This window comes from Pinus tabuliformis, chromosome 5_1, assembly GCF_031772625.1.
Source record: "Pinus tabuliformis cultivar Carrire ecotype Pingquan chromosome 5_1, CPIR1, whole genome shotgun sequence".
NCBI lineage: Eukaryota > Viridiplantae > Streptophyta > Pinopsida > Pinales > Pinaceae > Pinus > Pinus tabuliformis.
This window is the reverse complement of record NC_142305.1, coordinates 542632283-542649708: the sequence shown is the minus strand read 5'-3', so window position 1 is coordinate 542649708 and position 17426 is coordinate 542632283. Positions and strand designations below refer to the sequence as shown.

Below are 17426 nucleotides of genomic sequence, written 5' to 3'. Positions count from 1 at the left end.
TGTGATGCTTGCATTCTAGGAAAGCATAGCAAACAGTCTTTTCATGATTCACATTCAAGAGCACATAGGAAGCTTGAACTTATTCATTCAGATTTATGTGGTCCAATGCCTGTTCCTTCTGCAAATGGAAATAAATATATCATGACATTTATTGATGATTACACCAGAATGTGTTGGGTTTACTTATTGAAGAACAAATCTGATGCTTTTCAAACATTTAAGAATTTTCATAAGTGGATTGAAAATGATGCACAATCTCATATTGGGTCTATTCGCACTGATAATGGAAAAGAATATACATCAAATGAATTTGAACACTATCTTCGCCAACATGGGATTAAACATCAAACAACTGTGCCTTATAATCCTCAACAGAATGGTGTAGCTGAAAGAATGAACAGAACAATTTTGAATATGGTACGATCTATGCTTTTCTTCAAAAATGTAAAGACAATGTTTTGGGCTGATGCTGTTCTATGTGCTGCATATATAAAGAATAGATGTCCATCTAGTACTATAAGAAACAAGACTCCTTATGAATTGTGGTATGGACATGTTCCTTCGGTAAAACATCTCAGGATATTTGGTTCCACCTGTTATGCTTTAATACCAAAGGTACATAGAAACAAACTTGGTGCAAGAAGTTGTAAGTGTATCTTCCTGGGGTATTCAAACACATCTAAAGCATACCGCCTTTATGATGAAGTAAATAAAAAGTTTGTTTTATCTAGAGATGTCATTTTTCTTGAATCATCCAAATCTGACAATGTTGTTGAGCGGCAACTTGATCGCTTGGATAGATTCACAAAACCGAAATCATTTCAAGAGTTTGATAATCAGATTCCACATCTTGAAGGGGGGATTCCTATACTAGATCAACATGTGGAATCTTCTTCTGAAGAACAATCTCCCCTGCATGACACTCCAACAACGGATGATGCTTTAAGTGATGTAATTGATAGAATTGGGAGACTCAATCTTGATTCAGACCCAACTCAATCAACAGAACAGCCTGGACCATCTCAGAAAGGTCCCCCAAAGTGGCTGACAAAGACACTTGAAAGTGTTCATCCTGATGAAATTGGAAAAACAGGAACCAGAAATTCAAACCGACAAGATGGAGGTGATGTAGATAACTCTAATTCACCTGTTGATATGGATGTTACTTATGACTGTGAATTGAACTTGTCTACAGATTTTGAACCAACTTCCTTCAAAGAAGCTGCTTCTCATGATGAATGGAAAGAAGCGATGCAGAAGGAGTATGATGCCCTCATAAAGAATGGCACTTGGAAGCTGGTTGATCCTCCATTTGGAACCAAACCAATTGGCTGCAAGTGGGTCTACAAGAACAAGTACAAAGCTGATGGCTCACTTGACAAGCACAAAGCTAGGCTTGTGGCAAAAGGTTTTGCACAGAAGGAAGGGGTCGATTATGAGGAAACTTTTGCTCCCACAGCAAAATGGGCCACCATCCGGACACTCTTTGCACTAGCTGCTCAGAACGGTTGGAAAGTCCATCAAATGGATGTAAAAACTGCATTCTTGAATGGAGATCTAAAAGAGAATGTTTTTATGTCCCAGCCTGAAGGATTTGCTGTGAAAGGACATGAACACAAAGTATGCAAACTTGTGAAGTCCTTGTACGGCCTCAAACAAGCACCACGAGCCTGGTATGAAAAACTAACTGAGCATCTTCTGAAACTCAACTTCAAACATTTTGATCTTGATGATGCAACTTTATTTGTCAAGAAAGTTGGCAAAACAGTTGTATATCTTGTGGTATATGTAGATGATCTTTTAATGACAGGGAACAATGAAAGCTATATTGCATCCATAAAGAAAGAGTTAGGAAAATTTTTTGAAATGACTGATTTGGGCTATGTTCATTACTATCTTGGCATTGAAGTAACCCAACATCCAAAGTCCATATTTCTTTCTCAAAATAAATACATTGGAGATTTGTTATACAGATTTGGCATGACAGAGTGCAATCCCCTTTCTACTCCAATGGAACAAAACTTGAAGCTCACATCTACTGAAGGAAAAGAATTTGAGGATGCAACAAAGTATAGACAGCTTGTAGGAAGTCTCATCTACCTCACTACTACCAGACCAGACATTTCATTTGCTGTTGGAATCCTCTCCAGGTTTATGCAAAAGCCTTGTGAGGGACATTGGTCTGCTGCAAAAAGAGTTCTAAGGTACTTGAAGGGAACTCAAGACCTTGGAATCAAGTATACACAGGTGGACGACTTCAACTTGATTGGATACTCTGATTCAGACTTCGATGGAGACAAAGGAACTGGGGTATCTACTTCAGGATATGCTATGAGTCTTGGATCAGGAGTTGTCTCCTGGAGATCACGCAAACAATCAGTACCAGCAGATTCCACAACAGAAGCAGAATACGTGGCAGCAGCTGAAGCAACGAAAGAAATTGTGTGGCTCAGGAAAATTCTTGAAGATTTGCAAGTAAAACAAATACAATCTACTCCACTCATGATTGATAACACATCTGCAATAAAGTTGGCCAAGAATCCAAAGTTCCATGATCGTACTAAGCACATCAATACTAAATATCATCTGATCCGACATCATGTTGAGGCCAAAACAATCCATCTCCGTCATTGTTCCACAAACGAGCAAATTGCAGACATCTTCACCAAAGCGCTTGGAAGAGAAAAGCTTGAAAGATTCAGAACGATGCTTGGACTCACCAACATCCCTTCAGATTAAGGGGGGAATGTTGACACCTAATCCGAAACGGATGAGGTGAAGCCGGACAGTCATCTAGAAGATGAACTGATCCGTTTTTATATATGTATAAATAATAATGGTTGAATGAATAATATCACTCAGTTGCTTTGCGCTCATTGATTTCTGAGCCAACCTGGCCTGACAGACCCTAATAAACATGATGTCGAAAAGCAATGTTGCGAACATCGACATCGGGATAAAATTAGCAAAGGTCCGAAAAAACAAAAAATTGTAAAAATCGAGAAAATATCAGTAAAAATTGGCAAACATCGGCAAAATCAAGATACCATCAAAATATCGATAAAAATCAACAAACATCGGTTAGGCCAAAAAATCGTGATTTCGAGATAAAATCAGGATGTTATCGAGATGTTCGCAACAACGCTGCAAAAATTCATTCCAATGACACATTAATGATTGAAAGATAAAGCAGAATCTTGTTGCAAGATGAAGAGAAAGTGTGCAAAGAACTGTTGATTTCAGAGGGAGCTAATAGCATAAATTGATACCATGTCTGAGAGGCTATTACAATTTGACAAATCTAATATTGATGATCTGCTTGGGATATGACTTGGCTCCTTGGTCAAACATATTGCAAAGGCATGTGAAGAGGCTGGAAGGAGAATCCATTTGATGATATCATATATGGTCTCCTAAAGCAAAAGAGAGAGTTGACAATGACAACTCCAACGAAGAAGATGTCATAGCTTGTTGATTAGTTCATTCCATGGGCACTTTGATTGAAAAAGTGAAAAGCATGGAGAAGGATTTTTGCACAATATGCAGAAAGATCTTGATCTAAAAGTAAACATGTACGCAAAATTTGATATCTTGACAAAAGGCCATCATGTTGAGGTAATTATGATATTTATGTTTTGGTATTGGTTATCTGGTTGGTATATGGTTTTGTTACCTGAAAGAATGTTGCGGAATTACATAATGGCAGTTGGGACAAGAGCATCTACAACTATTTGTTTTGAACTCAATTCATTGAATACATGGATTGAGTGGGTAGCTTTGGTAATCCTTAGAGGATTATGTGATCAAGATGTATACATCATCTTAGGATCAAAAGGTAACAATACAAGAAGATAACCTAATGTGTATGTTTTGATGACAATAAAGATCGCTTTCATGATTAGAGGGAGTTGTGATTAGCTCTACTTTGATTGGCTCAGTATAATGCCTCTTTTGATAATGACTTGAGGAAAGTGATATGAAAGATTGATGGCCTGAACCCTGTCACAGATTGGCCCCAGAAAGATAAAAGCTCAATATGATGAGATATAAAGGAAAAGGGGGAGCCATGTAGTCGAAGATCTCCAAGAAGAACTAGTAGTTGAAATATTGATGAAGACACACGCTTTTTTAACTTGTGGTTATGCCTTCCAAATTGAAAGGAAGTAAGGAATCTCCTCTATGCTTGAGAGGAAGTAAGTAGTCTCCTTAAATGTTTGAAAAGGAGCAAGGTTCTATTCCCTAATCAAGAGGGAATGAGGATCTCCTCTCTGGATGAGAGGGAGTGATGATGGACATTATATTCTCTTCTTCACGTGTCATGCACTAGGCTAGGATTAACAATCGTACGTCTAGTGAAGGCCATGGAGGGCAAATGGGGTCTAGAGGATTAGATAAGCATCTAAGATTTCCTTAAGGATAGATAATCCAAGATAGGAGTAGACCAACACTCTTTGAGGACTGGACAAGTATCCAAGACAAGAGTGGTCGAAGAGGATTGTTATTCTTTGAGCATGGGTAATCCAAGATAAGAATAGTTCTAAAAGGACATACCTAGTGAACATCTGAATAGGGGTATGTACCTCAAGAGGTAGTGTGGTGTCTCACGTAAAGCCTCGTCGCATTATGCTCTGAAAATAAGGAGAGCTTGTTAGTTAAAGGCCTTACTATGTTGACAATGTTGGTTATGATGTTGATGCTTAAAGATGGCTTATCAATCTGACTCTTCTTATGAGAATATTTTAGTTTGAGAGTATCCATGTACCAGGTGTACAATTATGAATACCTCCCTAGTTAAGAGGGAGTGTTGGAGAATGTAACTAGTTTCGGTCTTCATAATTTGTACCATTATGTATTTTATGTAAAAAGCAAAAGAAAAGGAAAAGAAAAATTATTATTATTATTTTTCTAGACAAGCATGTTCTTCATGCTTCTAGGTTTTTGAGTCAAAGAGTCAAAGTCCTATTTGGACCTATTGTAAAAGAAAAAGAAAAAGAATTTTTAAATATGTAATTTTGGGTCAGAAACCCCTCTAGGTGCCAAGTCGGCCTTGTCCCAATAGACATGTCTATTCGCACCCCCCCTTGGACAGCATAAATAGAAGGAAAATGGAGCTCATTTGGACACACTCACTTGATGGATTGTAGTCTGAAATATTGCAAAGAGGGCAAAGAAGAAGTGGAGGGTCGAAGTCTAAAAGAGAAGATTTCTTCTTGAGTTAGGAATTGTGGAAGATCTGCCTTGGTATATCTCTTGTTGTTGGTCTCTTGTTGATGGATCTACTGAAAAGAAAGAACGCTTGACTTGGCATCTAGAGGTGGAAGTTTTTTGTGGTTATGGCTCTTGGATATCTCATTTGATTTGATTATATAAAAGAGAATTTTTTGGGTTTTCCCCTTGGAGGGGTTTTCCTTGGCTTGGAGCCTATATTTTGTGTTCTTTTGTTTCTGTGATCTTCATGTTCATGTTATGTTAATTGTTTGATGAAAGAATCAGAATAAAGATTAATGAAGAAGTAAATTAAATTCACAAGCAATTACTCTGGAAAGGAAAATATAAATTAAATTACAGGCCTCACGATTTTCCAACAGAGAGTTGGGCGAATTCTAGCACAAGAGGATGGATCATCTGCACCATGGAGCACTCAATGTGCTCAAGGAGATTGTGACAAGACTGCCAAAGTTCAGGGTCGAGCAGCATGATGTGTGCAAGGGTTGCGCACTAGGCAAGTATGCCAAGACCACCTTTCCAAGCAATGATACTAGGGCCAAGGGCATTTTGGACCTAATTCACTCAAATGTGTGTGGGCCCATGTCAACAGTATCCTTAAGTGGATACCACTATTATGTGACCTTCATAGATGACTTCTCCAGGAAGACCTGGATATACTTCATGAAGAAGAAGGACAAGGTTTTCTATCGATTTAAAGAATTTAAAGCCCATGTAGGAAACCAAATCGAGAGAAAGATCAAGACACTCAAACCAAATAATCGCGGCAACTACACCTCGAATTCCTTCAAGGACTTTTGTGCGCATGAGGGTATCAGAAAAGAGCTAACAGTTCCATGCAACCCTTAGCAAAATGGGGTTGCAGAGCAAAAGAACAAGGTTATTATTGGAGCAGCCAAGACTATTCTACGCGACTAGGAGTTGCCTATGTTTTTATGGACAGAAGCTTGCAATATTGTTGTTTATTTGCAGAACCAGAGTCCACGTAAGTGATGGACAGGTTGACACCTAAGGAGGCTTTCACAGGGAAGAAACCAGATTTGTCACAAATTCACATCTTTGGTTGTTTAGTATACAGCCATGTTCCTTTAGAAAAGAGGACCAAGTTAAAACCTACGACAAAGAAGGGAATCCTTGTGGGGTATAGTGAGACCTCAAAAGCTTATAGGATTTACATTCTAGCATTCAGGAAAATAGTGTTGCACAGGGATGTGAAGTTTGAGGAGCAGAGGGCTCTCAAGAGGTCTTGCGGCACAGATTCCTCTACAGTGGAAACTCAAGAGCAGGGGACATTGAAGATAGAAACAGTATAGACACCTCTAGAAACTGTGACACATACCCATGAGCAGAATGAGCAGGCCGAGCGGGAGGAACAAGACGAGGACCAGAGGGTTCCTCCCTCTCGGGCTTGGACTTCCAACACGAGGAGGAAGAAGGCCAAGTGGGCAAAGCAAACATTAAGAGATGCTCAAGCGTACATGAGTACTCCTAGATATTCAGTCAAACAAAGCAAAGCACCACAGCGATATTCAGACTATATGGCGTTGATGAGTGGGTTGATTGAGGTCGAGTGTCCTAGCCTCCAGGAATCATCAGAGCATCAAGTGTGGATGGATGCTATGGTGGAAGAGTACTCTTCCATCATGAAGAACAATGTCTGGGAGGTTGTGCCACAAACAAATAGAAAATTCGTGGTTGGCTTTAGATGGGTCTACAAGATTAAGCACGCTGCAGTCAGTAGTGTGGAAAATTTCAAGGCCCGATTTGTGGCTAAGGGGTTTTCATAAAAAGAAGAGATTGACTACGATGATGCCTTTGCCCCAGTAGCCAGAAACTCATCCACCAGGGTAATGATCTCTATTACAGCACAAATGGGTTGGAGGATTTCACCAAATGGACGTGACGACAGCCTTTCTCAGTGGTGTGACTGAGGACAAAATTTATATTGAGCAGCCAGAGGGGTTTGAAGTGCATGGGAGGGAATCCCATGTATGTAAATTGAAGAGAGAGTTGTATGGACACAAGCAGGCTCCCAGGGTGCGGTATCCCATGATTGACAGCTACATGCAGAGCATGGGCTTCGCCAAGAGTGAGGCAGACCCAAACCTGTATTACATCCAGGTCAAGGGTGAGACTCTCATTTTGGTGTTGTATGTGGATGACTTATTCCTCACAAGTTGTGAGAAGCTCATAGCAGAATGCAAAAGAGACCTAGCAGCAAAGATCGACATGAAGAATTTGGGATTGATGCATTATTTTCTAGGTTTGGAGATGTCGCAGAGAGATGGAGAGATCTTCCTCTAACAAGGGAAGCACAAAGTTGAAATTCTGAAGTGATTTAGAATGCTAGATTGCAGATCCATGTCTACGCCACTAGAGACCAATTAGAAGAAGATTGATGCTTCCAAATTAGAGAAAGTGGACCCTACATTATATAGACGGTTGATTGGCTCTCTCATGTACTTGGTCAATACTAGACCAGACAATTGTTTTGTAGTTAATTCACTCAGTCAATTCATGGTAGAGCCAAAGTGAGTTCACTGGGTGGTAGCAAAACATGTGTTGAGATACCTTCAAGGCATATTTGAGTATGGGCTAAGATATACCAAATGGGTGGAGTGAAGTTAGAGGGGTACATCGATGTTGATGTTGAGAAATCTAGGGGGGCAGCTAGTGTAGGTGATTTCTCTTACTTTGATAACTACTTGTGATGTATTTTTACTTTACTTGATTAACTTCTTCTTTCCTTTATTATTATTAGTGTTCTATATCATCAAACAGCTACCAAATCATAAAGAACAATGAAACAACAGGACACAAGATGTAGGTGTTAAAATTGGCAACTAGGGCCAAACTCCATGCGGGACATCTTACCAATGGAAGCTGATATTTTCTTGGATCCTTCTCATCGAGTGGTGTAGGATTGATCTAAAGATCATCCAATTCCAATAAGTATTCATGGAGATACGAATTTATTTGTGTTATGGGACAATTCGTCAAGGTCGGCCAGCAACCAAATAAACCCCACTTGTGCTCAACATTTTAGTATAAATAGAGGTGGCCTTCAAGTCATTTCAACACACTTGGGATCTCTTCCACTCTACTTGTCTTTGGGTTTTAGTAGGGGGAGAGATCCTAAGGGATAATGCTGCCCTAATCCAGAGGGCAAAAGCCGAAACTACCGGGAATAGCCGAATTGCCGGAATTGTTGGAACTACCGAGAAAAGCCGGAACTGTCGAAACTGTCGGGAATCGCCGGAATTGCCAGAACTGCCAAGAATAGCCGGAACTACCGGGAAAAGCCGGAACTGCCGGGAACAGCTGGAATTGTCGGAACTGCCGGAACTGTCGGGAACTACCGAAACTGTCGAGAATAGCCAGAATTATTGAAACTGTCGGGAATAGCCGGAACTGCCAGGAACAGCTGGAACTGCGGGGAACAGCCGGGAACGCTGACGCGGAGGGTAGAAGCCGGAACTGCCGGGAAAAGCCGGAACTGCTGGAACTGCCGAGAAAAGCCGGAACTGCCAGAATTATCAGAACTGTCGGGAATAGCCGGAATTGCCGAAACTGCCGGGAACAGTCAGAATTGCCGAAACTGCCGGAACAGGCAGGAAAGCTAACGCAGAGGGCAGAAGCCGGAAACTGTCGGAACTGCCGGGAATAGCCAGAATTGCTGAAACTACCGGGAATTGTTGGAACAACCAGAGCATCTATCTCCGAAGGAGAGCAGCATGCAAGGGACAACTAACTAACATTGGGACAGTTGTATGGTACTTAGCAGCAAATACACCAAGCATGCAATGTTACAGCTAGCATGCAACAGCAAGCATGCTAAGGACAACAAGCATGCTAGGGACAACAAGCAAGCAAGATGCAGCCAGCACATAGGTCAGCATGGCAACATGGTGCAGCAATGGCACATAATGCAGTATAGTAATGGGTACAGTCATGATTAATGAAGCATGATGAGATCCAGCATAGTGATTATGGGTGCAACATGGTGCAGCACGGTGAGGTGCAACATGATGACGAAATGCAGCACAACGATAGGTGAAGGAGTCACCTTGGAGAATCAGTTGAAGCAGCATGTCTTCAACTAATCTCATGTATCATCTTCTTAGAAATGATCTATGCTCTTATCTAAAAAAGTCAAAGTGTTGATTTCTGTTGTAAACGTACTATCTCTCTCTCTGCGAAACTATTGAAGAACATATAAGAAGAATTGATCAAGGGTTTCCCCACGTTGGGGTTTGTCCCTGGCTAGCGCCACATCTTGTGTCCTCTTGTCTTGGCTTGTCTTCTGCGATTTATGTTTATGTTCTATCTGCAGTTTACTTTAATGCTGATGTGATTGCTAATCTGGAAAATATATTGAGCTAACTGTGAAAATTGAAATAAATTGCTCTAAGCATAGAACATACCTAAAATTAATAGTAAGTGATCATCCAAGGCCAAGGCCCAAAACCTCTCCAACTGGGAGGAAAACCCACCAGAATTCTTCTCTTCTTATAGAACTTCAATTGACAAATTCCAAGACCTATGACCCTTGACCAAGACCCTCCAAGACCAAGTCAACTTTCCTTCTTGAACAGCTTACAGCAACAAACTTCGACCTTCCAGCAATTTCTCCGACAATTTCGACCCCAACAACAATTTCTGCAATCTTCAACCTAGCAGCTTCAGCAACTTCGACCTTGATGCAGCTTCGACCTTGATGTAGCCTCAACAGCTTTGACCTAGCAGCTTCCACCTAGAAGCATCTTCGACCTTGCAACTTCATAGCTTCGATGCAACTTTGGAATTTTGTCTTGCCCAGTAACTGTAGAAACCCTAACAAAAGAGAGAGAGAGAGGCTCAAAAACTTCGAACTTGTTTTTCTTCATCCTTTTCCAACTTCTTTCTTGAAGAGATCGAACTTGCTTCAGTGTGTGTACAAATGAGGTCAAGTTCCTTCTTATATATAGGCTTTTGAGGGGTACGAATTGTTATCTTTAGGCCAACTTGTCCCTTAATGTAGGTCGACTTGATCTTTGTGCCATGATGAGGTCTTCGAGGGTCTTTTGACTTTATTTTGACTCAATATTTTTTTCTTTACAATATGTAACATGTCCAAATGGGTCTTCAATACATGACAATGACTCAATTGACTTTATGACAAACCTAGAAGCACTCAATTTCCTTGAGCATGAAACCCATGCCTCAAGAACAACAATAATAAATTTATTTTTATCTTTCCATTAAACACATAAAATCATGATTACATATGTCATTATGAAGACCTAACCTAGTTACATATTTCAACAGCTGATTGGGCAGGCAACACAGCTGACAGGAAAAGAACTTCGCGGTGTTGTTTCAACTTGGGATTAGGTGCAGTATCTTGGTTCAATGGGAAGCAGACTTGATTTGCTTTGAGTTTTGCTAAGGCTGATTACATGGTTACCAACTTGGCAACTTGTGAGGCAATCTGGCTTCAAAGGCTTCTTGTGGGGCTATTTGATCAAAGATTGGAGCCAACTATGATTCACTGTGACAATCAAAGTTGTACAAAGCTCTCAAAGAACTCGGTGTTTCATGACAAGTCGAAACACATTCAAATCAGGTACCACTTCATTCGAGATTGTATGCAGAAGGTGGCAATAAAGCTACAATATGTACCAACGGATGAGCAAGTAGCAGACATCCTGACCAAGGCTTTGATGAAGGGAAGATTTGTTATTCTTAGAGACAAGTTGGGGGTGGTGCAAAACAACATCCTCACTAAGAGGGAGTATTGGAAATGTAGCTTGGAAGTTGATTCTGCATTGGTCAAGTGCCATGAAATGCAGAAAATCACCAGAAATTCTCTCACAGCAATTATTTAATTATTTCCTAAGTTTGTACCTTAGGCATAAAGTCATTAATTTAATTTCTTGACTTTATTGGTCAATTTTTATAAAATTAAAAGGGTCAACTTGAGATTATATACTAACCATAGATCTCAAGTGTGGGGATGCAATCTCAGACTTCCATTACTTTGAAAATTAGGTCAGAAAATTATAAAAGCGTATATAGGCTGTTGGAGAGGCAGATCAATAGGTACAAGAACTGGGCATTCAACTGGAGTAGAGGGTTGAACTGACAGCAAAGTGAAAAGCAGCAAACAGGCTGATTTCAGTAGCAGCAAGCAGGCAATGAGGCCAAAATACCCATGCTGTACAAGTCAAAATCTGTTGGGCCACACAGGCAGACTTTGCTGGGTTGTACAGGCCGCATAAGCCAGACTGTAACAGTGTAAAAGCTAAGAAATTGTTGTTGTAATTTTCTCAAATACTCTTGCTATAATCGAGATTTTCTAAAGCTGAAAAAAGACCCAAATTTTGGTGGTTTTTCCCCATACTGGAGTTTCCAGGGTAAAACTGTACCAAACAATTTGTGTGCTTGGTTTTATGATTGATTTACTTCTGCTGTGCATGCCAAGTTAGGAACCTAGAGTATTTTGTGTTATAAAATTCAGATCTGAAAGTAATTTTGTTTCTGTTCTGAGTATATATATTATTGAACATAAAATCTGACCTAGGTTCAAGAAAACTAACATTTACACACCAAGAAATAACCAATGTTATGACAAAATATATTTAGATCCATTTGGCATTAATTCTGTCTGGGGATTTTCAGTTATAAGAGGAGCTATAATTTGTGCATACCACATAGGCTTGATCCTAATTTCCAAGCATAAAAAGGGGCTGAACTTTGACGAGATGGTGTCCTCCAATAATCCTGCCTAAGTTTATGCTCCATATTAAAATTGTATTTTGCTATGCTGCAACAATGCACTTCTATATTTGTATGAACTATAATTACAGGCCTGCAATCCTCCAACTTCTGGTGCTACGCCAATCGATGATTTTATACAGGTTAAGTGGGTAGTTGTTCCTGGAATGATTCTGGTTGGAATTTAAGTTCTAAGAAAGTCATAATTTCTGCATAACACATATGTTTGACCTCGATTTTCAAGCATAAAATAGGGAGAAGGCATGATGTCCTTCATTAATCAGGCCTGCATTTATAACCCAGATGAAAGCTTATTCTGCTACAATACAATAATTTACTTCTATGGTTGTGTGGACTATAATTACAGGGTCATAATCCTCCACTTCTGGTGCTACATCAATGGATGCTGTTCTAAAGGTTATGTGTGTGTTGTTTATGGAATGATTCTGTTGCAATTTTCAGTTCTAAGAAAGTCACAATTTGTTTCCAGTTTAGACCACATATGCTTGATCTCAATCTTCAAGCATAAAGTGGGCAGAAGAGATGGTGTCCTACATTAATCCTGCATATGTTTACAGTCCAGCTTAAAGTTATAATTTACTACGCTGCAATGATACACTTCTGCAGTTATATAGACTATACTTACAGAGTTGTAATCCTACTCGCAGTTTGATTGCTTTTATATGGAATCAGTTGGTTGATAATTTTCCAGGTTAGGCACCATGATAGTGGCACAAATGGGTTTTTCTTTCACAGGTGGCCTACCTCAGTCCCTTGTGGTCTTTATGGTAAGAGACTCCTTTAACCATACAGGCTCAATCAACAGCCCCTACAACGGGAGATCCAATGCTATATGGTGTAACCCGACCCTCTGAGGCAATACATTCTCTGGGTGAGTTTTGAATAAGCATAAGGATGCTGACATTCCTCCATGCCATGCCACTATTGTTGTACTCTGACTGCAATTTTCTTGAATTAGTGTTTTGCAATAATGCAAATCAGTCTAGTCATTTCTGTAATGCTAGCTGGGCTGTCTGCATCATTGACTCTGTGTCTATTCTGGATTTATTTTCACCATGAATAAGAGAGGCAAATATAAAATATATTCAAAACACGAGAAAATTGAATTTGAATTATAAAATTGACATGGGCATGTCCATCTGAGATTTAAGATACACGGGATTAGCATGGTTACATCTCTTCAATATTCAGATAGTAAATATTGACTTCATTTGCAAATGTTGAGTGCACATGCGATCGGCTAAGTTGATTTATTTTCTCTATTACTGATATTTTCTTGTGCATTTCTTCTATTGGTGATGCATTGAAATACAGGAACTACAACTACGGGACAAAAAAATAACATTTTCTATCCACTTGATCGACCCTTGCTAACAATGCAATTTCCATCTTGAACATCAGAATTACAGTAGTATGATGAAACCACGTGTCAAATGCACATTCTCTTTGGTAATTTCAAATGTGAATGTGACTTACCCAAACCATGCCTGAATCTAGGTTAGCCTCTGACAAATTTAGGTAGACTGAAAAAAGAGTCACTCTGCTTTGCAAGCCAAGATCTGGAGTAGCGCTTTCCTTTGTGAAGGGAGAGCCTGACAGAAGGTAGCTTTCTCGCAACTGCTTTCCAGATCATCTGCACAGCATCATTCGGTTGAGATGGATACTGATACTCAAAATGATGGCTGACTTCCTTCAATTTTTGCCACATGTAAGTCCATTCTTCCTTTTTAACACTATTAAGCAATCTTATCAAAAACCCTTTTTTGACAGCATCAGCAGATTGTACAAAAATGCAAAATTCTGTATAATCAAGGACATCTTCATAAGGAAGCTCAATCTCATCACTAATGATAACAGGAACGCAATGACTAGCAATCGCATCAAAGAGCCGATTTGAAGAGGGTGTATCGCCTGCAATGTTTAGGCAAAACTTTGAAGACCGCATGCCTTCAGTTGCTTTTCTTATTCCATCCCTCTGTGTATTTCCAGAAGTAAAATGCACATCCTTTTCATCCTTCAGAAGAGCATATAGCTCTTGTCTAATAAATCCACCCTGATAATTATCAACCAAGTGGACAATCAACATTCAAAATAAATTCAACATATTGGCTTCTAAAACAAAAATACATTTGGAATCAAATTCCTGCACTCGTGGTGCCTCAAAAAGGGATTCCCTATCAGCAAAAGATTACAAAGAAAACCAACCAGTTGTATGCAAGCACACTGTAAAGAGGTCAAAATAATTGTGAAAATAATTGCACTCGGATTCAAGAACTCACATCCTTTCTGAAAATAGCCCCTTGAAAGAAAAGGAGAATGCTTCGGCTTTCAAACGATGAAAAGTCCTTTGCAAAATAAGGAACAACATGCTTGTAAGGAGCTACAACATCCTTCTCTACGTTGCCTATCAATGGTGAATATCGTCCAAAGTCAGCTACAATGAACATTGCCGACCGAAGCTGCTCCCTTGCTATTACCATGCTATTTGGATGATGCATAACTATAACATGATTCTTTCCACCTGATCTTCTCCAGGCCTCCTGACCCATCAAAAAATGCACCAATTTTTCCTGCAAACGTTCATTTCTACTTTTCTGTCCACGGGACTCGACTTTTGAATGCCTGTTATAACTCAATGAAGAAAAAAAGGGCACAAAGAAAACATCAGCCTCTTTGGAATTTTCTACTCTCCAGGCACTGCAGGGAGAGCTTCTGCCAGGCATGTTCGAAGACAGAAGATCGACAGTAAGCCAGTATTCTGGACTGTGCTGCAAATTGAGTCCTCCAGGATATCGAGGGATTTCAGTGAGATTTGTCGGCCATACACTCCTTTCTGGCTTCCAATCTAACATACCAAAATGAAATTCAGGTGGCAGATTATACATAAAAACCTTCAACGCCGCATTCTCCAGGTTGCACTGTTTCTTGTTTAGTGCTGAACCTGCAGAAGTTCCTTTCTTATCTGTAAATCCATCTGTCTGAATTCCAGGAGAAGAATTTAAAGATGGCTGAACTTCATGTGAAATATTATACAGAAGCTTCCCATCCCCCAAGACAACTTTCACCTTAGGATCTGAGACTGATGAATACTGATCTCCACCAAGAGGCTGACTAGAAATTTGAAGAAAAGCCAGAGAGCAGAGCAGAGCCAATGCCGAGATCAGAAAGAGCAGGCACAGTGCCAATTTCTTAGGTTGACAACATTTGGAATGCATATTTTGGTCAGTCATGGTTATCCTATATCAACCCAATATGAATCAATAGCATTTCCCTTGAACCCAGTAGCTGGAAAAAGCAAGATTTGTATTGAAAGAAGCAACAAGAAAAACAGCGGTTCCCTTGGGCTTCAGCAATGTTTACATTGAACCAGATAGATTAAAAAATATGAATTTTCTCAATAAATTGCACAAGAAATGGGATTGTTCATCACCAGCCCGGTACTAAAAAAATACAATTTCCCTCAGATTCAGATCCTTGCTTCGCAGAGACAAATCATATAGAGCTCAACGGTTGTGCAAAGAAACCAAATTTCCTGGGATAAGGTGCTAGAACTGGGGCATTTTATCATAAACACATCACAGAATGCAAAGATGGGTATTGATAAAACCTCGAAACAGCTAAACCCATCAAATAAAATCTCTAAAACGATTCTTGTTTTTTATCTGGGTTGACTCGTGAAAATCCCATTGTAAAATACAGAAATCACAAGGTATAAAAGCAAGAAAACGGTATATGTATTTAGATTTAATTATTGGGCATACTGGCACAATAATCGAACAGCAAAGGAGAAGACAGTTCGTCTTACAGAAGCTGAGAAACGGTGCTGAACCCTCAACAGCCCATCGTCGCACTGTTCAATCTCGGAAGCGGGATATCATCCCCACGGGGCCCCGGGCTTAATCAAGCTAACTCTATTCCCTTCCTCTTCAGTCATTGCTTCATCATTCGAAAAAATATCTTTGACAGAGATCGAGAAGCTGAATTTATTTATTTTGAAATCGCATATTCATCGAGTTTATTCCGGTCAGTAGAGATGGAAACAATTTGTTTCAGTCTGCTCCGTTGAGAATTGTTGCCCGCGTATAAAAGTTTCACCTATGATGTTGTTAGAAGTGTCATTTTATGTGTTTGTGGTGGTTGGTACAATTGGTTAGAATTGATTCGTCTAGTTTTATCCCTGTGGATTATGGATGGACTGTGACTCTCACGCTCAACACGCGACATGTGATCGAACCTTGGTGACTTCCTGAGAAAGAATTTCACACATTCAATTTTTTATCATTGACAAAGAATTTTACATGTTTATATTTTGTAAGGATTTCGTTTCAGTTTAAGTTGTATGGAATTAATAGGAATTTTAATTTATAAATCTTTATGACAAATTCAAAGAAAAAATGTCTCCAACTTTCAAAGAAAATAACATATTAATATAGAATTTTGTTTCGTTTTTATAAACACGAGGTTTGCTCATTTATTAAATTAGTTGGTCTATTTATTAATTTATTTGTAAATTATAGTGATGATGATGTTAAAAAAAAAAAAAAAGTTTATATATATATTAAGTAGTCACATAATTATTACAAGAGTGTCTTATAGAGTATGAGTCATGTATGTTAATTTGTTGATTAATATTGGAGCCTTTCCCAAGTTTGGGACTCAATTAATCTAGTTAGTGCACTTTTGTGCGTGGTTGCATTAGGTTCAGGGTTGTAGAGGCAACCCCTCTAACTCGATCCTAGTTCTCCTTGGTGACACTCTATAGGTCTACCAATTCTCCTAGTAAAAAAATAATGTTTAACAAAGCTACACTTGTTGTGTGCAATTTGTGACAAGGATGTACAAAAGACGCTAACTTGATAATTGTGAGTCAAGCATGGACAATAAAATTTTAAGAGCTTTTTACCCTAACTCTAAGCAACATCTACCATTTTAAAACTCATATTATTTATGAAATAAATGATAGGAATCATGAAAAAAAATCATAACATGAACAAGAGTTTGTAAAGAATGAAAGAATAACTCCATTACCAAATAGATATGGCGAAAATGACACTTGTGAGGAGAGCTTGATGAAGATAACGGACTTCAAAGCTCCTTTGTGGGATGGGTCATTGGCTTCCTTTTTGTATGCATGATCCATGTCTTAGTGCGTAAGCAAGGTACCTAAACAAGAAACTCATTCAAGGGGAAGGGTTCCTTAAGAATCTAGTAGAATTTTCATAGCATATCCTTACTATGAATGTTATGTGGACTTATCCCTCTTGTGGACAAGAGCAATCTCCCTAGACTTTAGAGAAATATAGTAACAAACAAGAAGGAACTGCTACATTTCCCTAAACTACGATTGACTGAAACAAACACTGTGATAAAGGTCACTTACCATTTAATCGAAATGCCTCATGAAGTCCCTTTCAGAGCTTTCG

At 39.2% G+C, this 17426-nt stretch overlaps 1 protein-coding gene across 5 annotated transcripts in view; it reads right to left on the bottom strand.

Annotated features, from left to right (window-relative positions):
- LOC149165948 (putative arabinosyltransferase ARAD1) overlaps positions 1-16158 on the bottom strand; it is a 96754-nt gene extending 80596 nt beyond the window's left edge. For 4 of the 5 annotated variants that reach the window (XR_016260800.1, XM_089432432.1, XM_089432431.1 and 1 more), the window contains exons 1-2: positions 14283-16158; positions 13480-14056 (exon numbers count right to left, since the gene is read on the bottom strand). Coding sequence is in view for 4 of the 5 variants with exons in the window: in XM_089432432.1 (XP_089288558.1) it covers positions 13502-14056; positions 14283-15233 (1506 nt within the window). In the remaining variant the exon portion in view is untranslated. The remainder of the gene's footprint in view (positions 1-13479; positions 14057-14282) is intronic. The other variant, XM_089432428.1, reaches the window with a different exon arrangement.
- Positions 16159-17426: the final 1268 nt, after the last annotated feature.